This window comes from Podarcis gaigeae (assembly GCF_964106915.1).
Source record: "Podarcis gaigeae genome assembly, chromosome: 3".
In the NCBI taxonomy this organism is placed as follows: domain Eukaryota; kingdom Metazoa; phylum Chordata; class Lepidosauria; order Squamata; family Lacertidae; genus Podarcis; species Podarcis gaigeae.
In genome coordinates this window covers 69,634,828-69,660,673 of record NC_139680.1, presented here as the reverse complement: position 1 = coordinate 69,660,673, position 25,846 = coordinate 69,634,828, and the positions used below count along the sequence as shown (strand labels likewise).

The 25,846-nt window shown below is 40.8% G+C and overlaps 3 protein-coding genes across 16 annotated transcripts in view; 1 reads left to right on the top strand and 2 right to left on the bottom strand.

The window, feature by feature from the left end:
- AGPAT4 (1-acylglycerol-3-phosphate O-acyltransferase 4) overlaps positions 1–389 on the top strand; it is a 52,388-nt gene extending 51,999 nt beyond the window's left edge. For all 6 annotated transcript variants that reach the window (XR_014562542.1, XM_083732672.1, XM_083732675.1 and 3 more), the window contains one exon: positions 49–389. Coding sequence is in view for 5 of the 6 variants with exons in the window: in XM_083732672.1 (XP_083588798.1) it covers positions 49–134 (86 nt within the window). In the remaining variant the exon portion in view is untranslated. The remainder of the gene's footprint in view (positions 1–48) is intronic.
- Positions 1–25,846, bottom strand: part of ACAT2 (acetyl-CoA acetyltransferase 2) — an 833,137-nt gene that overhangs the window by 359,080 nt on the left and 448,211 nt on the right. The window lies entirely within an intron of this gene.
- Positions 6,834–25,846, bottom strand: part of MAP3K4 (mitogen-activated protein kinase kinase kinase 4) — a 73,020-nt gene continuing 54,007 nt past the window's right edge. For 3 of the 9 annotated variants that reach the window (XM_083732028.1, XM_083732024.1, XM_083732029.1), the window contains exons 14-27: positions 25,729–25,807; positions 25,432–25,510; positions 23,001–23,097; positions 21,133–21,252; positions 19,641–19,741; positions 18,210–18,290; positions 16,733–16,924; positions 16,079–16,149; positions 15,869–15,985; positions 14,433–14,592; positions 12,015–12,137; positions 10,696–10,802; positions 9,084–9,263; positions 6,834–7,398 (exon numbers count right to left, since the gene is read on the bottom strand). In XM_083732028.1, the coding sequence (XP_083588154.1) occupies positions 7,378–7,398; positions 9,084–9,263; positions 10,696–10,802; positions 12,015–12,137; positions 14,433–14,592; positions 15,869–15,985; positions 16,079–16,149; positions 16,733–16,924; positions 18,210–18,290; positions 19,641–19,741; positions 21,133–21,252; positions 23,001–23,097; positions 25,432–25,510; positions 25,729–25,807 (1,528 nt within the window). In that variant the 3' untranslated portion in view covers positions 6,834–7,377. The remainder of the gene's footprint in view (positions 7,399–9,083; positions 9,264–10,695; positions 10,803–12,014; positions 12,138–14,432; positions 14,593–15,868; positions 15,986–16,078; positions 16,150–16,732; positions 16,925–18,209; positions 18,291–19,640; positions 19,742–21,132; positions 21,253–23,000; positions 23,098–25,431; positions 25,511–25,728; positions 25,808–25,846) is intronic. The other 6 variants (XM_083732030.1, XM_083732025.1, XM_083732032.1 and 3 more) reach the window with 3 other exon arrangements.

Genomic DNA, 25,846 nt, shown 5'->3' with positions numbered 1-25,846 from the left:
TCTTGACTGGTGATTAATGAAACTATCCTATTCTTCTTCTTATTTCAGCTACTGTTGGTGGTCGATGGATGATAGGAGTTACGGAAATAAACAAAGGCTCGACTTATGGCAACCACGGCCACAAGGAAAAATGAAAGTGAAAGCTCCAGAGACTGCTTCATACCCAAAGGGAACATGCACACCTCCTGTGGACTGCAGTGTATCATTCTCCTTCAAATCTACGGAAGCCAAATGCAGTGAGATGGCCATGAATTCATTCTCTTTGCCCCTTATTCCTCCAACTTGCAGGGGATATTGGTTCATATTCTGCACATTATTTTCAAATTTCCCCCTATTCAAATTAAGGAAAATAAAATATGCAATGACAGTGTAGCAAGCATCTGAAGGAATCGATGATCAGTTTCTTCTTCCTTCTTCCCCATAATCTTAGGCGGATTAACACTGTCAATCCATTTTAGTCGTTTTATAAGAAAGTGAAATTTATTTTCTCCAGAAATTAAGCCTTATCACCTGTGAATTTGTTCAATCCCTTTTAAAAACTGTCTGAAGTTAGCCATCACACATTGAGGCAGCAAGTTTCATTGTTTAATGATGCACTGTGTGACATTCTCCCTTTCGTCTGTCTTTAATTTCTTACCATCCAGTTTCATTGGATGACCCTGAAGTCTAGTATCATGAGAGGAAGATATACATTTCCACACCAGGTGTACTTTTTCTACACCATAATTTTGTGTCTCCCTCTTGATTTTTCCCTAAATAACCTCCAGTGTTGACCTTACTTCAGCCCCTGATAATTTCACTTGCCCTTTTTGTGTGTTATACAGCTCTACAGTGTACTTTTTAAGTTGCAGTGACCAGAAATGTGCACAGCATTCCAAGTTTGGCAATATATTTTTCTATAAAGGAAGTTTTATTCTCAGCTCTATATGCCCTTTTCGCCTGCCAACCTAGCAGTTCGAAAGCACCCCCGGGTGCAAGTAGATAAATAGGGACCGCTTACTGGCGGGAAGGTAAACGGCGTTTCCGTGTGCAGCTCTGGCTCGCCAGAGCACCGATGTCACGCTGGCCACGTGACCCGGAAGTGTCTCCGGACAGCGCTGGCCCTCGGCCTCTTGAGTGAGATGGGCGCACCAACCCCAGAGTCTGTCAAGACTGGCCCGTACGGGCAGGGGTACCTTTACCTTTATATGCCCTTTTCACAGCAGTTGGGTACAGGGCTGTCTTTTATTGGGCTATCCACTTTGCCCATAAAGACCTTCCCAGTTACTGTCAAATTTGACCTGGGCACTGTACATGGAAAGCTAGCATTGGGGACAGTAACTTTTTACAGTTAATTTTATTGCTCATTCACCTCTTTCAGAACTCTCTGTAGTCCCTTTTTGTTCTTAGCCACTCTGAATAATTAGGTCATATCATAAACTCTGACATGTCACTGCTCATCCCTATGAAAAAGTAAAAAAAAAAACAACCCACCACCCACTCCAATACAGATATTATCGGGGACCCTGTTTACATCCCTTCACTATGAGAACTGTACGATTAGTCTGAGGCTCTGCTTCCTGTCACTTAACCAGTTACTGATGCATGAGTTCTTACCTGCTGCTTTGCCATTATTTGGTTGAGGGACTTCGGAAGTTCACATGCCTTGTTGACACTCAAATTAAGGGATAGTGAGACAGGACTTGTCTTCTGAAGGGTTATGTTTAGCAAGAATTGTTGTTCTGCAGATAAAGTTGCCCTGGAACAGGCGTTACATTAAGTGGCCTGCAATTTCTTGGGCCTTTTTAAAAAATTGTGTTACACAGACTGCTTCTCTGGTGCAGAGGTGGATGTTTTTGGCAGTGGGGCTCAGCACTTCATCAGCTAGCAGCTCCCAAGATGCTTGGACCTTTCAAGCTTGCCTTACTTTTTTAGATTAGGAAAGCCCTGTTGAAACATAGCAGTTCCTGTTTGGAAGTGACAAATTTCCCTTCACCAACTTTCCCCCCAAATTTCACTGTAAAATTGATGCAGGTGCAGAGAAGGTATCCTGTGCTAGAATGAATGAAACTGGCTGACATCATTTGTAGAAGGATCTGTTCCGTTAAGAGAGGAACCTCAAGATTTTGTGGGTGATGAGTGTAGTTTGGCTGTCGCCACAGTAGCTATGCAGTCAATATATAAATGTACCATGTCATCAGCAAAATGGATAAGTGTTGAAGAAATGGGTGATGCAAGCTGTTAGAAAGACTGCTGTTCAGTAAATGCTGAATGTGTTTACATTCATTGTGTGTAAGTCTGCAAAGATTGGTGGGTTGTACAGTAACATTGCCAGTGCTTGTAGAAATTGTGTGGGAAGGTGAGGGTTGGAAGTGCAGGTATCATAGGCACCATATGAAAAGACGCTGCACCTGCCTTTTAATGAGTATAAGAAATAAGAAGACTCATTTGGAGTTAAAAGCTGGTAATTTTTAACTGTGTATCATAGGACAGGAATCTTTACAATCTACTTTCCTTGTTATAAGTACTAGGGTTTTGTTTTCAGTTTTCAGTTTTTTGTTTTTGTTGTGCTCTAAGTAAAGGATCTACAGTGGTACCTTGGGTTAAGAACTTAATTTGTTCTGGAGGTCTGTTCTTAACTTTAGCTAATGGTGCCTCCTGCTGCCGCCGCGCAATTTCTGTTCTCATCCTCAAACAACGTTCTTAACCTGAGGTACTATTTCTGGGTTAGCAGAGTCTGTAACCTGAAGCGTCTGTAACCTGAAGTGTCTGTAATCCGAGGTACCACTGTATCCAGAATTCAGCACTTTAAGCATGTTTGAGAAATCACTTGTCCTCAAACGTACTTAATCTGGGCTAGATCATTTACTTGGTAAGCATATTACCAATAAAACCAATAAATAAAACTGCTAGTAGCAGTAAGCAAAGCAGGGTCCAGGTATGGTTTCAATTTGGATGGGGGCCACGTCTTGGACTAAATGACCCTATTTTATACCCTGCTTTTTCCTTTGTCTCTTTGGGTTTGGTTATGTGTAGGAGAAAATGCGGAGATATTTGGATGTCTACTATAAATCATTTCAACAAAATCTGAGGCCTGAACTGGTGGTGGATAAGTGACAGTCAAAGGTGAGAAAGTTACGTAAGTGTATACTTGGCCCTAGATATCAATAACCACCAGAAGCAATATTTGGCTTTTTTCCCATTGTGCTTTTGTCATAATTTGACAAAAGAAGGGAGAGAAAATTAAAAAAAAATGTTTTTTGCAATGATATACACTCTATAAAGCAAAACCTTTAAGTCTTCATTGAAAAAGGGGGTATACAACAGTGATGTAACAAAAGACCATCTGCCAGTCATATATTTTCAGGATGTGCTGTTAAGTTAGTCACATTCTGCAGGGGGGTGAACATATTTTGACTAGTGATGTTGCTTTTTACTCTTTACTACAGAGCTCCATGAGCTGAGCAGCTGTTCAGAATTGAAATGCTGCTGCTGCCCTAGTGCTTTTTGCTTGCCTTCTGTCAAGTTCAAGGAAGTCCAGTGGTTCTTAACCTACCCCATCCTTACACACAAAAACAAACAGCAATGAGACCAAACCTGCACATTTGTCCACACAAACTCCTTGTCAGCAGTGACTCAAGTAACTATTTAAGATTCAAGCCTACAGTCTGCATGCAAACATGTCAGAGTGAAGGATCGGGTCCTATGAAAACATTTGTTATAGGGAAGAATTTGATGTTCTTACCCTGTAGCCTGAAGAGAAACATAAAAAGTTCTACTACTCGCATTCTGCTGACTACTTCGTTAAGCAGCTCAGAAGGCGATAAAAAAGCTAGCTCGTGAATCGGTCGCTGACTGGGATACAGACTATGTGTGGTCTTTGTTATCTTAAAAAGCCCCAGAACCAAGGGGGGGGGGATAGAATGTTGGCAAGCTCCCTTATAAAATTACATTCTCCAAGGTGTATGTTTCTGTATGTGTTACATTCGGGGGGGGGGGGGGGGAGAATGCAGTTTCTGCCTCAGCTGCTCCTGATTTTTGGATATATTTTTCAGAATGTTAAAATTCACCACTTTTATGCTAATTAGAATCCCCCCTCTCACACCTTATGACTATTACAGCATGGAGCAAACTCCTCCTCACTGCCACTTAATGGAACAAGCTGTGGCCACAACCGAGGGCCAATGCAATTAAACCAGTCCATAAATACCAACAAGGAAACAAGAGGTGTCTGTTTACACAGTTACTACCTAATTAAATGCAGAGGAATTACACAACAAACATGGCGTTAAGTGACCCTTACCTACACTGAGCTTCCTCTGAGGAGCGTATTTCTAGGATGACTGATCTGCTTCCAAAACACACAAGCAGTGATCCTCGGACACCACTGAGTCAGTAAAAAGTTTTTAATCATAGTATCATGCATAGGTTGTTCATAATTACCAACAGCCCAAAAGCATTAGGACTGCATTATGAATCTCAACTTTCTGGCAGAAGTATGAATATGCTTAGAAAAGGCACATACCTCACCTGTGAATAGTAGCAGAGGTGTGTTGTTCAGTCTGGGCACAACACTGAGCCAGTTTCCCTATCAGCAAGGCCTGTGCCAAGCCCCTAAAATATTCATTTTAAACAGTAGTTTAAAAAGCAATTTGGAACTCAGCCAGCTGGACCCTCAGCCAGTTTGGGAACTACACTTGCCTTTGGCTCATTTCCAAGAAGCTGGGACAGAACAACTGGAGCTCTAGAGGTTCAAAAGCAAGCCAGTGCAAGTAGATGAATACTGTAGGTGGCGGGAAGGTAAAATGGTGTTTCCGTGCACTCTGGTTTCCGTCATGGTGTTCTGTTGTGCCAGAAGTGGTTTAGTCATGCTGGCCACATGACCTGGAAAGCTGACCCACATGATGCCGGCTCCCTCGGCCTAAAAAGCGAGATGAGCGCCACACCCAGACTTAACCGTCCAGGGGTCCTTTACCTTTACCATTTCCAAGAACCCTTGACACATCTAATCTTTCACACTCACACACAGAGCCTAAAAGCTTAGAGGGTGAGAAGTGGATGGCAGACAATGAAGTATTAGTACTCCATTAAACAGTGGCAGCTCTCTATTTGACTAGAAAGCCATATGTACCAATGACCCCATATAAATAACTAACCTGGCCTCATGATTTAACTCAATATGGCTATTTTAGTTCAGTATAACCTTTGGAAGAGGGTTATCATTATAAAAGAAATTACTTTCATACCTGATTCATTCCTTGCACTTCCTCAAATTCTTCTGACTGCAGTGAGAGTTGGAGGCATAAACAGTTGAGGTTTTGTGATGATCTGTTATGCTTATTTTGACATTCTGAAAACCTAAAATTTGAACATGTACATTTAACACTGAATCCCAGCTCTCCACAAGTAGGCAGGTAATGAGAAAAATATCACCTGAGATTGAAAGGGTACTTGCCAAAATAACAAAATTTGACTCTGGTTTGGTGTATTAAAGCAATTTCATATTGTCTTGTTAAGTATCAGTGTTCACGCCCCATGAACAACGTATGTTTTAAAATTGCCTTAACACAAATAATATTAAATAATATGTTTATACAAAAATAAAGATGTTAAAATAATGAATGTTTAGTTTGTATTTTTTATGAATTTACATTACCCAATAACTTCAAACTAATAAGACAGAAGAGGTCTAACATCTGGCTTGCTTTTAACCCCCCCCCCCCAAGTTCAGCTTGAAACAATATAATAGAAGCATTCAGTTGTCTTTGCTTTTAAGAACAAATAATATATTCTACTGTGCTCTTCACCGTTTACAGGTTTTTAAGATGCCAAGCATCCACCTCAAACACTTGGGCTGATTCATACAACCCAGTTTGTGACCCACACAATGAACACAGTCGCATGATGGCCTGCTCATCTGAAGACTTCATTATATTATGATTACAGTGGTACCTCAGAAGTTGAACAGAATCCTTTCCAGAAGTCTGTTCGACTTCCAAAACATTCGGAAACCAAGGCGCGGCTTCCGATTGGCTACAGGAAGCTCCTGCAGCCAACCAGAAGCCAGGGAAGCCACATCAGACATTCCGGTTCCAAAGACTGTTTGCAAACCGGAACACTCACTTCTGGGTTTGCGGCATTCAGGAGCAAAAATGTTTGACTCTCAAGGCATTTGCAAACCAAGGTATGACTGTACAGTCTATTCTTGCTATTTGCACATGATGAACACCACCACCAAGGGATTAGATTTGGTCTTGTCATGTCATCCCAAGCAGTTTTACTTTTTTATACCTAAAAAGGATCTTTTCTGAAACAAAACAAAAGTTATAAAGGCAAATACAGCACAAATGCTTATTAACTAGCATCAGAGAGGGAGACACATCAGAGAGGGAGAGGGAAGACACATAAGAAAATCACAAAAGCAGCCTTTCAAGATTCACTTCTGTGATGAATAACAAAAGACCTGAAAGTTGAATGTTGTAGAATTATCAAAAGAACTTGGCTATTAAAGGTTACAGGTCTTAAAATGCCACCAGAATTATACCTGCACATGAAATGTGTTTTAGGATCGATAAGTAAGCGCCAGCTACTTCTGCGCACTGGTGTTCAAACTTCAGACTGGGCAGAGGACTAAAGAGCAGGTCAAGTCACAGTTGTGAACTCCTGAAGCTGCTACTTACCTTATCAGTGGACATAAATTGCAACGGTTTTGGTGATGTACACTATCGTTTAAGATCAATGAGCTAAACTAGAACATTAAAATGTTGCAGAAGTACTGTAAAATTACAGCCCTTGAAAGCGCTATCACAGAATTAACACATAACAGCTTCGAACAATGAAATAAAGAAAAAGACTTCCTAAAATAAACAATTTATTGAGGAAAGGCCTTTAGATTTCATCAAACAGCCTTTGCATAACAAATCAAGCTGGCCAATAAAAAAACAACAAAAAAAGGTAGAAGTTCACAGTCAGTGCACTCAACAAACAGGAGAGTAAAAACAAGGTCCAGAATACCTGATATAACACTAACCTTTGCTTTTTTTCGAACCTAGAAAGTTCAAAAATACTACATATTAACTTTACAGTTCTCAGCCATATGAGAAATGGAGGCGAAGGAACAAAAATAAGGTCATGGTCCATTATACAGTAGTAATGGCACTTTCACGGAAACATGCAGCTTCTTTGAACTCGTGGGCATCGTCCCGGGAGCAATGCCCACCTAAGGAAAATGAATGAGAGCAGCAGTAGAAGTGACGCTGGTCACCTGTGCAGTCTTCAGTCACGGAAACTTTTGAACTGTATCCTGGGTCTCAGCATAGTCTTTATGTAAATATTACATACAGTAGTGATTAAGAGATACTTCACCGGAGAACAGGAGGCCACGTATTGTGCATAACTTCATTCTTCATCTGTACACACCTGGGATGGGTTACAGTGACCGGGAGAAAACAAAAATAATCAAATCTACTGTGCACAGGTTCAATGAGGGCTCTGCAGCTCTCTGTAAAGACAGCACTGCTCATTCATTTACAGGTAGGTAGCCGTGTTGGTCTGCCGTAGTCGAAACAAAATAAAAAAATCCTTCTAGTAGCACCTTAGAGACCAACTAAGTTTGTTATTGGTATGAACTTTTGTGTGCATGCATACTTCTTCAGATACACACATGATCATTCACATTGATCATGAGACTTCTCCCGCTGAAGATCAATAGGCAAAATGGTGGTTACCAGTGACACAAGGGGTCAGGACATCGGATGTTAACCAGAAGGTTGGTGGTTTGGGCCCAGCTAGGGATGGCTGTAGGCAGGATTCCTGCATTGCAGGGGGATGGACTCAATGACACCCATGGTCTCTTTGAACTCTTAAAATTCTTTGATTTCATGAAAAGATTCCATTTTCATTTCTGAATGGAGTGCCCAACACCAAAGATGTGTGCTATGGTATCAGGCTTTCCCAGCTCATAATAGAATAATAATAATAATAAAAGTAATAGTAATAGTATTTTACCAAGAATTAAGCATGTTAATTAAATGTTTGCAATAATGTTTCATTGAACTCAATCATAGTGGATAAAAAAATAACCAGAAATGCACTATAACCTAAAACAGACTAGGCTGGCATTAACACCCAGAGAAAAGGCAGCTAGCTCTGAAAGGGCACACACTGCTCCTCTTCCAGTACTTTCCCCCATTGTGGGAGGAAATGGAATACTTGCATAGGGTTGTTTTTCCAGATGTATACTGGTGTGAATACTCACTCCCGTGGGGGATTTAACAAGATACATTTTAACTGATTTCTGTATTATATATTTAAACCATCACAACTCACTCTGGGACCTCATGGTCAAGGATGGATAAGAAAATCCATTAATAATAATTTGTTCTTTTAAAACTTAAAATTGTTTTAGTAAGCACTCCATGTCTCTTCCTTCTCCTCTCCGGTTGGCTATCTGTAGTCTTTTAAAGGCACTAAACCCTCAGTAGAATTGTGAGAGAGGAAAGTGGGGACATCCTGGCTCCCCACCCCCACCCCTCCACACATAGGAAAAGGCCTCCAGGTAGAAAACCTTCTGTACTTGCACTGGCCAGGGATCCTACATGAGGACAGCATTTGTCCTCCAGCAGAAGGAGGGTAGTGGGCTGAGCAAGTGAGATGTGACAGAATGGGTGAAGCCAGCAAATATCACATGATATTATCACATGGGCTTAAAGGAAGAAGGAAAGACTCTGCTGTAGTTTTTCAAGCTCTCATGTGATTACAGTCATGTGAAGGAGATGGCAATGTTTCACGGCGCTGCTCTCTAGATGGCATCCTTGAAGGCCCTCATGCAAACTGCTGTCCATGTGTTGGTGCTGAAGTTCTGAAACACGAAACCTGCAATACTATGTGCATAGCCTCTCCACATGATCTAGGACCCTGGCCATTTTAGGGGTTTTAACTGTGTGGAGACACAAGGATATAGCAGACTCCCTGCTTCAGAGTATCAGATCCAGCAACTGCCTTGTGCTCCTGGCCAGTGCAATTGTAACCTGAAGAGAGATTCAGTTCTCTAACATCCCGATCCTATTCTTGATGGAAATCAGAACAAAACAAGTTAAACCAACCTTGACAAATGAATGGTCGAGGAGCTGGCTAGCTGTCCATCTCATCTTTGGCTCACTTTCCAGGCAGTGAGAAAGGAAGTCCTTTCCTTCTGGGCTTATCTTTTCTGGGATGGGAGGCTTATGGCCCATCCCTACTCTATACATTATCTGGAAGTTGTGCTCAAATTCATGCCAGGGCCTCTGCAACGAAGGAGGTGTATCAGTGTTGAAAGGGTAAGCTTGCAAACCCAGTGCTGAAGTATGAAGCTCCACCATTGTCAGTATATAGAAAATTAGCTACTTCCATTAAATACATTAACACTCAACCTGCACATCAAGGAGCATTACATAATAACTATATGGACCTCTAACCATATAAATAATATGGGTATAATATGATACAGCTCTTTGCATAAATCCTACACACACACACACACACACACACAGTTGATTACAGGTCTACATTATCAAAAATGGGGAAACAAAACCCAAAATGAAATAGGATACAGAATAACACTCAAAGCAAAGAATGGCCATTCTGAAATGACAGAACCGTAGTGGATTACAACCTATTATTATCTTTCAAATACATTAGAGACAGGGGCATTCTGAAAAACATGTGTTCCAGCAATAAGTGAAAATTGTTGGGATACAATTACACAGCAGTAAAAGCCCCAATAAATTATACTCAGCAGATGGGGAAGAGGTTCTGCTTTCTATACTGCAGTTATCAGATGCTCAGAACCGAGAGTTTTCTGTATTTCTTGCCTCTGGTAATGGCAGCAAACAAAACATCCTGTCCCCAAAACATTTCCCCACAACTCAGGGATGGCTTAATGCACATGCTGAATACAAAACGGGGCTTCAGTATTAGTTCAATTATTTTGAGTGCTTCTATCTTTGGACTTTCCTGCAGAGCACAGCATAGTGGATGTTTCACTAATACACAACATAAATGCAGTGGCTACATTCCAAACTGGTGGGAAATTTAACAGTCTAGTATCCTGTCCAGCCTGCCCCCCCAAACAGAAGCTCCTTCATAAATTATTAGTTTCTACACAGGAATTAAATCCGCGTTGATACTACCACCTGATCTATGTATGTGGGGGCAGTCAAATATTTGTGCTTCCAGTCACACACAGTTAACATACAGGTATTTTACTGAAAGGAGAATGAAGACAAATATATGGAGCAGACTTGATTATGTTCTCTCCATTATGAGAAATTTCATGGATGGCACTGGATAACAAGCTTATTCACATCGCAGTTTATTAACCCAAAGTATCCACATCCAAAGCAGGCCTTTGTATTGAGGAGAGCACACTGAGCAAATAAAACAGAGCTTTTATTTTATTATCCAAAATGAGCCCTTGTCCTCCTGCCTATATGACCTTTAATAGCAACACACACACACATCACATCACAACAACCCCAAGTACAATTCCTCAACAATTTTCTCAATTTCAGCCACGGGTTTTTTAGACAAAGTTGGGCATCTTTTGCCCCCAGGCCCCCATGCATACAGAAACACTATTTCACACATATGGGTCACAGATTGTCCATGTGTCTTTTAGACTACCATACAGCTTCATGAGTATTTGAGGTTGGCTTAATCTTGCACAATAACGCTTACCTTCCCAGTGACCATTTCAATCACAACACAGCCTAGACTCCAGATATCTGCTGCACGCCCATGGCCTTCTCCTTTAGCTCTAGTGATCACTTCAGGAGCCATGTATGCTATGAAACAACACAGATAATCACATCAGATTATGTAACAAAAGGAAGAAGAGTCTTCTCCAAATGGGATTCATCTGAGAAACCAAATCATGTCCAACAGAATAGTAAGTTACCCCTAAGTTTTGTCTTGCTGGCAAGTACAAATTGCTTATTTGATCATCAGCTCCCTGTTACAATATGTTAAATGCACGTAGTCAATACTTTAAAAATATTTTCACAAGTTTAATACGAATCACCTCAGATATTTTCTGCTAAACTAAAGAGTTACACATCCCAGTTTTGTACTTGCCCCAAGCAATGGAAAATTGCAAAACTGGTTATGCTGGACTGCTACAGAGCCAGAAATCCACATCTTTAAAATTCTCTTACACTAAGCAGCCGACAATAAGAATTTATGTCAACTTTAAACCGATGCCTACAAAACCAGATTTGTAGTTTAAAACTGATAGACATAACCAAATTATTTACTTGTGCAGCCATTGATATAAAATGCTTTAGCCAATATCATTCATCTTTTTCAAAAACAAATAATGTTTCACATATAATTTGTTCCCTGTGCTCTGACTAGAGAGGAATAAACGTTTCATTAGTCTTCTGTTGCAGAGCAAGTGCGAAATGAGCTCTCAAGGTAAAGTCATTCTGCAAATTATTTAAAGATTTTTGAAATACAACTAGTGCTGTCTAGAATGTCTAGAAAGTTTTAGGAATAGAATTCATTTTTAGGAATAGATCTTTTAAAAATTAAATGTCCAAAGTGCATCACACACTCCCTGTTTTCATGACTAACAAATTGGTATTATCATCCCAGGGTATGGGATGGGTGAGGGGGCTGGAAGGGGCATGAAATCAGACACACCCACACAGTGATTTGTTTTTGCATTTTAATAATGTAAAGCACATCTGATCCTTTTTGTAAATGTTAACTTTGAAGCAAGACAAGTCAGACTCAGAGTTGCCTATACTGACTGGCAGCGATTCCTCAGGGCCTCAAGTCAAGAGGTTTGTTCCCATACACAAGGGAATGTGTGCCAGTTGAAATGAATGGGTAAGCCAGCATGGGTAAGCCAGCATAGGCACCTGACTATCAATGTGAACATCAGAGCTCACATGCCCATAGCAAAACAATGCATCAGAGCAATTGTCTACAATAACACATTTCATTGGTTTTAGTCAGTACACACAAGGAAACTTCCTTGGCATGTTCTCTATTACCTGCAGTCCCCAAAGTACTATTCACTTCGCCAGGCATCGTCTGTGTATTATTCTTTAATTTTACTGAGCAGCCAAAGTCTCCCAGCTTAATCAGCCCCGATGAAGTAAGAAATATGTTTGCTCCTGAAAGGGAGGGGGGAAGAGTGATTGATTCTTAAATAAAAAATTAGACAGGATTTAAAACCCAAAGGAGACAGTTTATTATAGAGTGATCACCCTAATTACTGGTCTGGAGGTCTTGCTAGACAACCAGGCATAGATACAGTGGTTCCTCGGGTTAAGTACTTAATTCATTCCGGAGGTCCGTTCTTAACCTGAAACCACTTTAGCTAATGGGGCCTCCTGGTGCTGCTGCACCGCCGGAGCACAATTTCTGTTCTCATCCTGAAGCAAAGTTCTTAACCTGAGGTACTATTTCTGGGTTAGCAGTCTGTAACCTGAAGCGCATGTAACCTGAAGTGTATGTAACCCGAGGTACCACTGTATCTACTTACAACTTGTGGAAACAGAAAAAACTTTATTTTAGGTCCAAAAGAGTCTTTCACATAACCAGGAGCTGGGAGATACCCACTTCTTTGATTCATTTGCCAAAGCCTTTTTCCATAACCCAGCACACATTGACTCCCCAAACATGGAGGGATCTGTTATTACACCTCCCCCCACTCAGCACCATTTTTCTAAGGGAGGAACAAGAAAGAGAAGCTGCCATTAGGACTGCAGTTTCTCTACCCCACAAAACGCTAAATAGCATCTAATCTCTGTTTCCATCACCCTTAAAGCCTTTAGCTGAGATGGAGAAAGAACCTCAGCCCCCAAGCAGTCTAACTAGCGTTGCTATGAGAACTGAACGTGGCCCTGTAGTTTTTCTCCCTCATCCCTACCAGACAGCCGGACAGGAAGCATTCAGGCAGCTCTCCCCGACTGCCTGGGCTAGCTCCCAATTTCCTTTTTCTCCTTCTACAATGGACACATATAGGAAAGTGGGGGTCGGTCCAATAGTCAGGGCACATCCTTCCAAATGGAGCTCCCCTGTAGAGGCAATATGTGGGACTGTTCCCTCAGTTCTTCTAGGAAGGATAAGAGGTGCAGGCCAGCATGCTGTGTTTAGAGTCAAGAAGCAGCTCCTCACACTGCAAATGGATGCACAGTGGGCTGTCTCAGCAACTCTTCCCCAAGGACGGGCCTATTTTCAAGCCTCTGCCCAAACTCCACAACTAGAGGCCAAGCAGCTTGTCGGACCTATGACTCATACCATCTTTTGGCACACACAAAGCAAGCCATTTGGGAAACACTTTCATGGGATAACACTGACCTGATAAAGGAATTTCATTCCAATCCTCAATTTATGATTGGCAGTGTTAAAACTCTGGCCCTAATGGTGATTTGGATTCCAAATGATGAAATGTAAAGGCTAATCAAAGCTATGTAGCCAAGAACAGCTGCCTGTTGGTTATATTCTTTTTCAGTGCCCAACCTCCTAAAATCTGAAAAGATACTGATTTCTTCATATACTTTTCTTTTATGTATGCTTATGCACAGTTGGAAAGTAGTGTCTTGGAGCTTGCCTCACCCCCAGGAATGGAATCCACTAGGATCCAGTGGAGGATTCCCCCGGAGTACAGAGGTGGGGTAGCATTTTTTCACAGATCTCTCCCCTCAACTAGTCACCCTCCAATATTCTCCTGGGCCACCTCCAACCCTCCAGAGCAGATTTCAACAACTCAAGGGCCGGTGGCTACCAACTGCAGAAACCACCACCAGTAATACATTCTGGTCCCAGAAAATAAGATTCTGGAAGCACTAATCCAGCAAGAAAAGGGTGACATACAGTGGTACCTCGGGTTAAGTACTTAATTCGTTCCGGAGCTCCGTTCTTAACCTGAAACTATTCTTAACCACTTTAGCTAATGGGGCCTCCTGGTGCCGCTGCGTAGCCGGAGGACGATTTCTGTTCTCATCCTGAAGCAAAGTTCTTAACTCGAGGTACTATTTCTGGATTAGCAGAGTCTATATCCTGAAGCGTATGTAACCCGAGGTACCACTGTATTATGTTATAATGCTTTAAACTGTAACTGATTGTAGAATGTTTGAACTGTTTTAGAATGTTTATTTATTTATTATTTATTTATTTAAATTATAGGTGTGTTTGCTACTGCAGGCTCCTCTGGGAGGAAAAGCAGAATATGCATGAAATCATAGAATTGTAGCGCTGGAAGGGATCCCAAGGTTCATTTTGTCCAACCCCCTGAAATGGGGGAAATGAAATAAAGAAAGTTGGGGCAATCTCATTAACATGGGGTTTGCGTAGCTTTATATCCCCATGTTTTGTTATATTCCCAAAGTTTGGTTTTTAAATGCAAACCTGCAGATCAGCCCAGAGCAAAAAAGGAAATGAAAGAATTCAGAAGTGCTGCTTACCTTTGATGTCCCGGTGCACTATGCCATGTTCGTGCAGCACATTGATGGCCGTTGTGATCTGCTTAGTGTAAAGCCTAATGACATGCTCCTGGAGGCCCAGCCTTGACACTTCCTCTAGAGTTCCCTCATCACAGTATTCCATGAAGATGTACATTTCTTCCTATAGTTGGGGAACAAAGAAAGGCATCTGGTTTCATTGCATCTTCTGTATGCAGAGTAAGAGTCTTTCAAATATTCATGTTTCTGTAAGCTACTGTTGTATTGTGATTTTGTCTGCAATGGTAGCTGCACAGCACAGTACCTTGTCCCAGATGTGTTCTATACAGGCAACAGCTGGTAAGGGAGGAAATGGCAACTGTCTGCTGTGGTGGGCTATGAAGATGGTTGCTAAGCATACCAGACAAAAGAAGTTTGGGCCACCATACCTAATGAAAGAGTGATGCTTTTATCTCATACAACATCCATAAGACTATCTATGCTGCAACATAAAATATGCAGGGCCAGTGTAGACATGGTGTGATATCCATTTCACAGTAGGATCAGACTTTGTAGATTATCGAGTTCACCCGCTGCCTAATGCAGGAATCCTGCAACAAAAGCATCCCTGATAGATGCCGTTCCAGGCTCCACTAAAATACTTCTGCTGGTTTGGAAAACCACCTCCCCAAAACACTCTGTTCTATTGCTAAATCTCTCTTAAAATAAGTTTCTGCTAAGGTTTAACCAAAATCTGCTTCCTTGCAATTTCCACACCAGGCTTGTACCTGGTTGGTGTGGAGCTCACTTTGGTACTGCTAATGCAGTGGTTTGACTGCACTCCATCGTCTCTCGAGACAGACGGATGCCAACAAACTTCTAATCCTACCCTCTGAAGCAGACTGCAGAACAAGTCTGTTCTAAATCTAAACTGCCACCCACTTCATGCTGCTGTTTGCTGTGGGTACCCACACTGTACCTGTATCCCCACCTTCAGCAGCTTCGGAGGGGAGGGATTTCAGTTAGGGCCATCTCTGCTCAGCCTCAATCCCAAACTGAACCCACTCCAGCTACTCCATTTAAGCACATAAAAAGATACTGAGAAGCTGGAGTATGATGCTTCCATATCACACCCAGTTATGATTCTTAAATAGGAAGGGTATTATTCAGCTCAGAGTAGACCCACTGAAGTTAATGGACATGATTCACTTAGGTTCATGGATATCCCTGAGTTGGCTCTGACTAGCCTTAGCTAAAAACATCCCCAAATCTGGTTCTGAAATGTATCACACATCCACTGTTTCCACTGACCATGTACAGATGTGATGAAATGCAACATGATAATATTAACGTGGCATGTAAAAGGGGGCCCAAAGGTTCTGTATGTTCCTACAAATTAAACTGATTAAAGTTTGCGGACCTAACTTATTTGCGTGTGGCAGCGACTGAGGTTTGCTTACCCTGTGGAGTTCAACACCAAAGTACCGAACCAGGTTAGGGTGCTTAATGCCTTCAAAAATTTTCAATTCATCTGCTGTTTCTTTGATTGTTTTGTGATCATTTGGTTGAAATCTTATCTGAAAAAACAGTGATTTTTTAAAAATAACATTGCTGCTAATACAAAGCAAAAAATAGAAAAATTCAGTGTGTTTTATTAGTCTAGTACTTACTTCTTTCATGGCCATCAGTTCACCAGTGTCAACACTGATGCAGGTATACACTTTCCCATATTGACCTTCTCCTGCAGAATTGTAAGAATAATAACAGTGTAAGCAGCCCGAACATATTGCTCACGATTCTGCCAGTATGAACAATGAATCCTGTAAATATGTGTATGGATCCTCAATGTAACTCTTCTGTGTTCATCCTCTAATGGTATTAATTGAAACTGAGGCTTTAGGCAAGTAGTGTTTAAATTGCTAGAACTTCCATACAGAGAAAGCTGCTTGGGCAAAGTCCCCTCTAGATCATTTCAGAAGAACCTCCTTTGTAACAAATGCAAATTAGTACACACATCACTGAGTACACAAGTAAAATTTTCAACTGATTCCATCCATAAACTACAACAAGACTGTGATTACGCAGAAATGGAAGACCAGGTGATGCACACACATATATCCTCCTTCACAAAGACGATCATGCGTTTGGGGTGGGGAAAAGGGCAATCAGCCCAAGTGCTTCTCCATACACTACTGCACTGACATACTCAGCAGATGCTATCTTCAACAACAGTGCATTGAATATGCTGCTTGGGTTTCATGTATTGTAAAATAAACTGCAATTAGGAATACAGTTTACTGAAAAGCAGCTTACCAGAAACTTACCGATTTTGTTTCCTCTCTGCCACTTAAAAGTCACCTTTCTCAAGCCTACATGCATGACGTTATCGTAAGATTTGGGAGTGTTGCAAACTTGGCCAATAATATTTTTCTGCCTCATTTCTCGGTACCTCTTTTCTTCAAACAGCTGGACAGATTTCTGAACTGCCTCCATAGGTCCCTGCCTGGAAGCAGTGTCTAGGAATTAAGAAAGAAAGGCGGAAATCTTGAACAAGTCCTGTTATTGCAATTTCAATCCCTGGAATCTCCAGTTAAAAGGAAAACAGGCTGTAGAGCTGTCAGATCTCTGCCTGAAATCTCAATGAGTTGCTGCGAATCAGACAGTCAGTAGAGGGCTAACACAAGACAGCATCATACATGCGTGACTGTCTGGCATCAGCCAAACTTATCAACCTCAGCAGCAGTTAGAGAATGACTTTTAGACAAAAAAAAGCAAGCAGACTATAGAGAACCATTACTATATGAGTTTAAGATATGGTAAGCTGCAATGCTGATAAAACTCATAAGTCATTCTTTGTACACTTTAAATTTAGGCCATGAATGAGAATAGACAGGAACAAGTATTTACAGTGGTACCTCAGGTTACATACGCTTCAGGTTACAGACTCTGCTAACCCAGAAATATTACCTTGGGTTAAGAACTTTGCTTCAGGATGAGAACAGAAATCGTGCTCCGGCGGCGCGGCGGCAGCAGGAGGCCCCATGAGCTAAAGTGGTGCTTCAAGTTAAGAACAGTTTCAGGTTAAGTACGGACCTCCGGAACGAATTAAGTACTTAACCGGAGGTACCACTGTATTGTCATCTCCCGCTAACCTTTTGCCATGCATGACTGAGGGGTTATGGTGCAGCAACTGTACCACCTCGGTTTCATGTGAAAAGGCATTTTCATCTTTGGGTTAGTTTGGTGCTTCTTGAAATGATTCAGTAAATGCCATAACTTTCTGAATCCTCCACCAGAATTAAGAGCTGTCAATGGCTGTCAAGTTTAAGTTTTGCACCAATATGCACATTTGTGTATACTAACAGAAATACATCCATCCATCCATCCATCCATCCAATTTTATTGGTTTTTGCACATGTTTTCCAAAAGTAACATCCCATCTTATACAACATAACAAACCTTTGGCTATCACAGCCTAGGATGTCCGTCAACCTCGACTAATGGTTTTCTAACTTTCTATCTGATTTTACATTTTATTTTAATAGTTATTGCTATAAAATCCAAATCTTAAATAAACTCCTTTTTAGTCCTTTTTCGCAATAATTCATATAGTTCTCCTTACAAAACTTCTTGCAACCCTACAAGCCATGTATTAACAGAAATACAAGTCCATTTACTAGGAAGATATAGTTTGGCGAGAGCTTACAGCAAAACCAACTGGCATTGAGGGCACTCCTAAAAATCATACCTAGCATTAATGGCAAAACAGAACATAGCTAAGTAGCCAACTCTTATCTTTACCTTTGGTCTGACTGATAAGAGTCCGAAGCTCCCAACTTCTTCGGGCTGATCCACTTGAGTCTCCTTTTGGATAAGTAGGCTCTGTGAAAACAAAATGCTTTAAGAAACTGATGGCACTGATATAGAGCAGAAAACTGATTTAGTTTTTTTACCCACTGCTTAACACTGGTTCCTGTTGATGTTAGGATATGAAGATGGTTCAAACTATTATTAGGGCCCCACGGTAGTATAAGCTATTTACATAAACACAGAGATTGACTGCATACTCTTTAGAGACTATTTAGTTGCAAGGGTAGAAAGAAAGCACCACCTGTTTTGGTGGAGGAAGAAGGGGCCGGTGCCATAAAAACGGGCTGGGTTGCCCCATGCAATGCCTTTTAGTAGCCCCCAGTGTCCTTGGAGGCACTGCTCCTGTGGGTCAGAAAGCTATCAGAAATAGTGTTACATGGCACCACGGACTACTGATGCCTCCCCACCTCAAGCAGAAGGAACCTCTTGGCTGCATGAATTTAAGATGGATGGGGGGGGGGGGAGAGAGGAACTGACGAGATAATGCTATAAAGCATTCATTCTATAGAAATTGAAGGTTATACACACAAAAACAACTGTGCATAGGAATATGATTAAATGTAGAAAAACCAAAAAGTGAAAACCAAAATTATTGTCTGAAATAAACTGAAAAGAGTGTCAAAACCTGAAATGTTCTAGGTTCCCATTAGAATCACAGAATTGTAGATTTGGAAGGGTTAATAATCAAAAAGTTAGGTCTGGAATGGACAATAACCTGATTAGTCATAATGAAGCTGTAAAAATAAGGGCAATTTCTCATTTTATATTTATGGCTAGCTTTCAGTAACAGAGTCTGCTTCCTACATGTTGATATTTCAGTATCAATTTGTAAGGGTATTTGTAGGGGTTGGTCCTAATTATGGAGCGCAGCCTTCAAAGTAGTGGTGCCTCTATTTATTCCACAAGCGTAGTCTCGGCAGGAATCCTGCCTGGTTTCATCACTTGTTGCCTTTCATCATTTAGTTAATGCCCTCTTTGATCATCAGAGCACTTAATTAGCAGGTTAGCTGATCACTTTCCAGACTTACAATTCCTCATTTTACTTACTGTTAGTGGGGCATAAATGATGCAAACAACTACATTAAATTACAATAGCAGATCTGCTACGAAAAGCGCTCTACCATAAGGCGTAATAAAGATAGATCCTAATCTGCCGATAGATTCACACCTACGGTATTTGGGAATGAGAAGGTCAAACTGATAATTCAGTAGAAGAACCTGGCCTTGAAATAAAATGGTTGTTTGTTGGCCTTGAAATAAAAAGGTTGTTTGTTGGCCTTGAAATAAAATGGTTGTTTGTTTTAGGGAGAAATGCATAAACAATTTGGCTGGGGGAAGCATTACAATTTAGACAGCAATCACCTTCACGTTCTTCAGTGGGACTTGAGTGGCGGCTTAATGATCTAAACTGCAGTTCAGCAGCAATTGAAGCCAGTCTATCATTTTCAGGGACGCTGGAGCCTCTGTTTAAAAGAACACACACTGCTGCTGTCGTAATTAGCACTTTTACTCCCCGCCCCCCCCCAACAATTTTCTAAAAGCAGAAAGCTTAAATAAAGTGGAAATAGCCATGATTCTGTATGTTAATGAAAGCCACATACTAAGAAAGCAAACTAAATGTTTATAGTCTAGATCTGCATCCTGGTTAAAGAGAGAGAGGGGAATCCCCAAATATGATTGTTCTCCAAAAAAAAAAAAAAAAAGCTGCTACTAATATTTGAGAGGGGTAAATGCAATGGCACCAGTACATGCAAATGTACCATAAGGCAACATTTACACTTGATCATAGAGTCACGGAACTGTAAAGCTGGAAGGGACCTTGAAGGTCATCTAGTCAATGCAGGAATCATCGTGAAGCAGGGAAGGGGGAATACTTGTGGAGGTGCCAGATGTCGCTGGTCTACAATAAACCAGGCAACAATCCTGTTAGATCAAAGGACCTTGTCCACTAGAAGTAGTTTATTTTTTTTTAAAATGGAGCCATCTTACATATCCAAACACATCAGCAGCAATTGGAAGGAATGGCAGGGCAGTATACATTTCAAAGGTATACATATTTATGCATACAGGTGTATACATACATATGTATATATTAATGGGAGAAAGAAAGAGCCTGTGTCAAGTCGTAATGCTATACCTTTGAAAATCTAATTTAAAATGGGTCTCATCCAACTAGACCATGCTCAGAATAAATCCACTGAAACCAATGGATTTCAATGGGTCTTCTCAAAGCATGGCTTAGATGTATTCAACCCAATGTCCAGAGAAACAAATAAAATTAAAGATGACATTATCAATGTATCAGACACAGTTGCTTTGCTTTTGCTGGGTTTTCTCTTTATCTGAAATATGGGGTACTCAAAAAGAACAAATGAAGTATGGTAGCATTTGTGCACTGCAAGTTGTTCAATGTGCCAAAGAAACATCTTATGGTGGATTTGTCACCAGTGTAACTCTTCTTGGAAGGTTTCACTACTCGCTCTATATGCTCATGGGTAGAATTTTATGAAATTAAGAGAGGTGAACATATTATAGGTTCTCTGTTAAGTATTAGTTCAGTCACACCTAATTACTATAAAGCTGCAAAGGAACAGAGGAAATGAACTGCATGCATTAATGGTTCTAAAATAAAACTAAATAAAAAATTGTTCTAAAGCATGCATGGTAAAAAAAGAGATCTTTTTAAAATGGATAAACATAGAACGTGCGCTTAAAAAAAATCTCACACTTTTAGAAGAAACAAGATAATCACCAGGAGCATATAATGGAACCATGATGAACTACTAGGATCTAATTGCAAGCAGTTTATATGAGTGATGTGGACAGGAATGAATCTGCTATGTTGTGGAGCTACCTGATATCATTTGTACTGCTGACAGGTGGTTTTGGCTGAGTTGAGTCACCACCGACGGGAGTGGGGCGACTAAGAGCAGGGCTGCAATGGTTCCGTACATCACATGGGACATTCCTTGTGCTGCAGTGAGAAGAAAAGCTTCAGGAAAAGACTAAAAAAAGAGATTTTTACTGGATTCTTAAAACACGGTGACTCAAAACAGTAGTCTGAAAAAATCTTGTGAAAAGTTCGTTTTTTAAAAAAAAATTTAAAATGATTTGAGCTCTAAGTAGTTTCCAGTTTGCACTATACTTGCAACTGAGGACCTAGATTGTTTTCAGCAAGCAAAAGGAGATTATAAATGTGGAGTACTGAAAACAAATTTGTAAACAAAAAGTGTAGTGAGTACAAATACTGTAGCAGCAGGCACACACTACTCTTAAGCTATTTGGGCTCACATGCTCTGTTTCCTCACTTCTCCTTTTGCAGAGCCCCACTTTTGATTAAACATGGCTTGCCCTTTTGCCGAGACCTGGAACTGTATTTAATCTTAAATACAGTGGTACCTTAGTTCTCGAATGTCTTCGTTGACGAACATTTCGAAAACCCGGAAGTAAATGCTTCCATTTTCAAGCGTGCCTTGGAAGTGAAACGACTTCCGCTGCGTGTTTTTCAGTTTTCTCAATTGGATTTGCAGACAGCCCTTTGCGCCTCAGTTTTCGAACATTTCAGAACTTAAACGGTCTTCCAGAATGGATTACGTTTGAGAACCGAGGTACCACTGTTTAAACAAGCCAGTTATGCAAAAGCAGAAGCTTCCAATGTCATTGCAATTTGCAAGGGGAGAGAAGAGGAGAGAAGCATGTAAATATGAAATGTGCTGAGGCTGGCTCCAGCGTGATTTAGTGTGATGTGTGCAAATGCTGTCTCCGCATGATGGCTTTGTATAGTAATTCTTATAGTATATCTATTTTTTGTAGGTGTGAAGTGACAACATCAATAGACAAGTTGATGTGGAAACCCTCTAATTTCCAAGATGCAGAAATGCCACCATATTCAGCTAACTTTCATAATCTACACTTAACAGAAGCAGCAACACCACAGGGATTTGCATGCACATACATGCATGTTTAAAAAACCAGAAGAGAAAGCAGCACAACAGAAGCTTCATTTTCTGCATCTCAGTTGTCTGAGGGTCTTAATAAAACTGTTTTTAAAAATCAGTAACATTATTGCTAGAACTACCACTAATTTGTCATCAATAGCCAAGTTTCCATTTTTTGTATATTATAGATCTAGGAGGGTCCACCTGTTTGGGGGTTAATACTGTTGTTTTGCAATCTTTTGAGGAGAAGGAAAGGAAATAGTCAGCAAGAAAATGAGGGGGGGGGGGAAGGTTCAAGTGAAGGTTCAAGAAACTGTAGGATAGGACTGTGGTGGACAGAGATGGAAAGAAAGAGCTGCCTTGCTCTTGCTGCTTTTTATAACTCACACATACACACACAAAACAAACCTCTAGCTCCAGCACTGTAGTAGCATATTACTGAATCACATATCATGGAGAACAGAAGAAAGCAACAAATAATAATAAAATTCAGAAAGTTGTTCAGATATAGAGGAGAAAGGCTATGTCACTTATCAAAATGGTGTTACAGAGAAGCAATGACATTCTTCACAGAACTCATAACAATAAGGAAAATCACTGTGGGATTTTATGCATTTTTTCAAAGGGGAGAAATTATCATGGGCTTGGCACATAGGAATTATTTTTATCTCCTTTGGATAAAGGCAGACAGCAAGGCTCAAATGGTAAAGTTGCTTGAACAACTTCAGAAACACCAGTTTCCTCTAGAATACAAGCAGTAAGGATCTGGATAAGCTTTTAATACCTGAACCCTTCAGGTGTTGGGATGATGAGGTGAGGATTTGGGGGATCACTATGGCATCGAGGTACTTTCACAGGACGGGGACTATTCCGATGAATAGCTACAAGCAGAAAGAGGCAGAGGGAGGGCATTCAGATGATTGAAGAGAACAGTCAACACATGCATGTCACATTTGATGCAGGATCATTGTAATGGAGGTCCAGTTCATGCAATTTGTTTGAAGTGGAAGAAACTGGGATGAAATCGACCCAGAGAGATTTTCTCAAATAGCAACTGATGTGGCTCACTGTGCATTCAGATTTGCCTGCCAGCCCATGAGAAGCAGACTTAAGAGATTGGTCAGCCCAATGTATATGCAGGCTAGTAGCCAGGAGATGTAGTGGGCTATGGAAAAGCAAGCACTAGTAAGTAAGCTATTCCTATTTATATGTCATTTAGTGTACAAATAGTTAAGAAAATGTGTGTGTGTGTGTGTGTGTGTGTGTGTGTGTGATATTTTGCAAAAGTACAAAGGCTTCCTTAAGCCACAAGACAACTCCCAATTTATGGGACTTGCTCTGTATATTTAAATATTTAGCTTGACTACAGATATATTCTTTCATAATTAACCTGGACTTGTTTGGACTGAAGTTGTTCACTCTTCCAAGTGCATCTTTGATGTTTAAGCAAAACACGGATTTGAGTTTTCTTCTTTTCCTCCTCAAGTACTGCCATTATTTCTTCAATATACTCCTAATGGAGTATAATAATGCCATTATTTCTTCAATTTGTCCTAATGGACAAAGGTCTATTAGGAGCCATTCCAGCTCAACCACAATAAGCAAAAAAGATCCTAACCTGGTATCAGCAGAACACTTCTAGTCATTTTAATGTTGTCACTTTATAGCTGTACCTGCCATAGTTGTTGATCTCTCAACATAAGCAACTTCCTTGTTTATACATTTTATGCAGTGAAAGGCAAGCTAATTGTGGAGGACACACTCTATATACAACAAGACTCCACATTGGCTTGCAGGCCTCTCTAGTTCATGCTGGCCTGCACACCTCATGCCCCTCCCGGCACAATGTAGCCCACCAGTTTCATAGGAGGCCCACCAATGGTTTGATCAGTCTTGTTTTTGTTCTTTGCCACCAACAATGTGTGCAGGGCTAAGTTGAAGAATCTCAAGGAAAGCTATTCAATTTCTGCTATTAGTATGAACTTCACTTAATGCAAAGTATTCTGTATAAGGTTATTTCCCATATAGATCCAGTTTGTTCACCACTGTTTTGTGAGCATGGTCACACGCGCCTTAGCTTGGATTACTATTACATGCTCTACATGGGGCTACCTTTAAGGAGGGCTCAGAAACTTCAGTTGCTGTAGAAAGCATCTATAAGGTTGTTGATTGAAGCCAATTGTCAGCAGCCTGTGATTCCACTATTGTACTATACCAGGCATAGGCACACTCGCCCCCCCCCCCAAAGTTTTGGGACTACAACTCCCATCATCCCTAGTTAACAGGACCAGTGGTCAGGGATGATGGGAATTGTAGTCCCAAAACATCTGGAGGGCCAAGTTTGCCTATGCCTGTACTATACTCACTGGTGTCCTGTTCATTCCTGGGCCCAATCCAAAGTGCTGGTTTCTACTTTTAAAGTTAAGCGGTTTAAGTGCCAGGACACCTAAAGGACCACCTATTATTTATTTATTCTTTTTCTGCCTTTCTTCCTCTAAGCAGCACACAGTAGCACATGTGCATTTCGTAAACAATCTCCCATCCACACACTGACAAGATCCAGGCCTGCTTAAGCTTCAGCAAGGCCTCTTGTCCCATCAGAACATGCCCTGGGACCACCATGCTCACTGAAGTCATCTGAACAGGAACTGCCAATTCCTGAGGCTCAGAAAGGAACATGTGGTGGGAACATGTGATGAGACTTAATTAGCTGCTGTGCTCATGCTTTGGAATGCTGTGCCTTGAGAAGAGTTATCTGGCCACCTCACCTCCCTGATGTCATTCCAAGCCAAACTGAAAACCTGTCTGTTCTAGTAGGCCAAGATGGATTATCTGCTGCTTCTTATATTTTAGAGGGGGTTTAAAAACTGCATTCTTTATTGTAGAGATGGGGAAACACTGGTCCTTTACAGGTTGTTAAGACTCCCAACTCCCATCAACCACAACCAGAATGACTAATGGTCAAGGATGATGGAAGCTGCAGTCTAATAACGCCCTGAGAGTCTCAGGTTCCCCATTCCTGCTGATTTGTTGTCATCATTTTATGAAGACAGGAGGCCAACATACTGCGTTGGATGACTGGATGATCCTTGTTTTTATTGTGACTCTTGTGTTTTATATTTACACATTCAATTCACTTACAATGACATGTTTCTATTTCTACAAACTACAGGTGTAAAGTTCCAGAGGAAGAGACTGTGTAGCTGCTGCCTTACCAAGGTACAAACCTGTAACAGGACTATGAGGCTTTCCAATTACATGGCCAATACATTCGTTCATCAATGCCTGTAAACTCTGGAAGATAGAAAATTAACATCACTGCAACAATAAATACCGTGTTTTTCTAATAAGCACCTGCAGTATCTTTAACAAATTGAAATGTATAACTTAGGAACATATATTATTCAAGAAGTATGAATAAAATGAACCACCAGCAAAACAGCCCTTATCTGGTCTCAAATGCAGCCAATAGTGTTTGTTAACTTAAAATGTGAGAGTGGTTAATGACATACCAAAAAGTCATCTTCAGGAAGAGCTGAAATAAATGCTGGCTCAATGGCTTGAAGGAAATCAAAACCTTGTGTTGCCCACCTGTTGTGCAGAAAGAAGTTACTGGTTAACCAGGAGTAC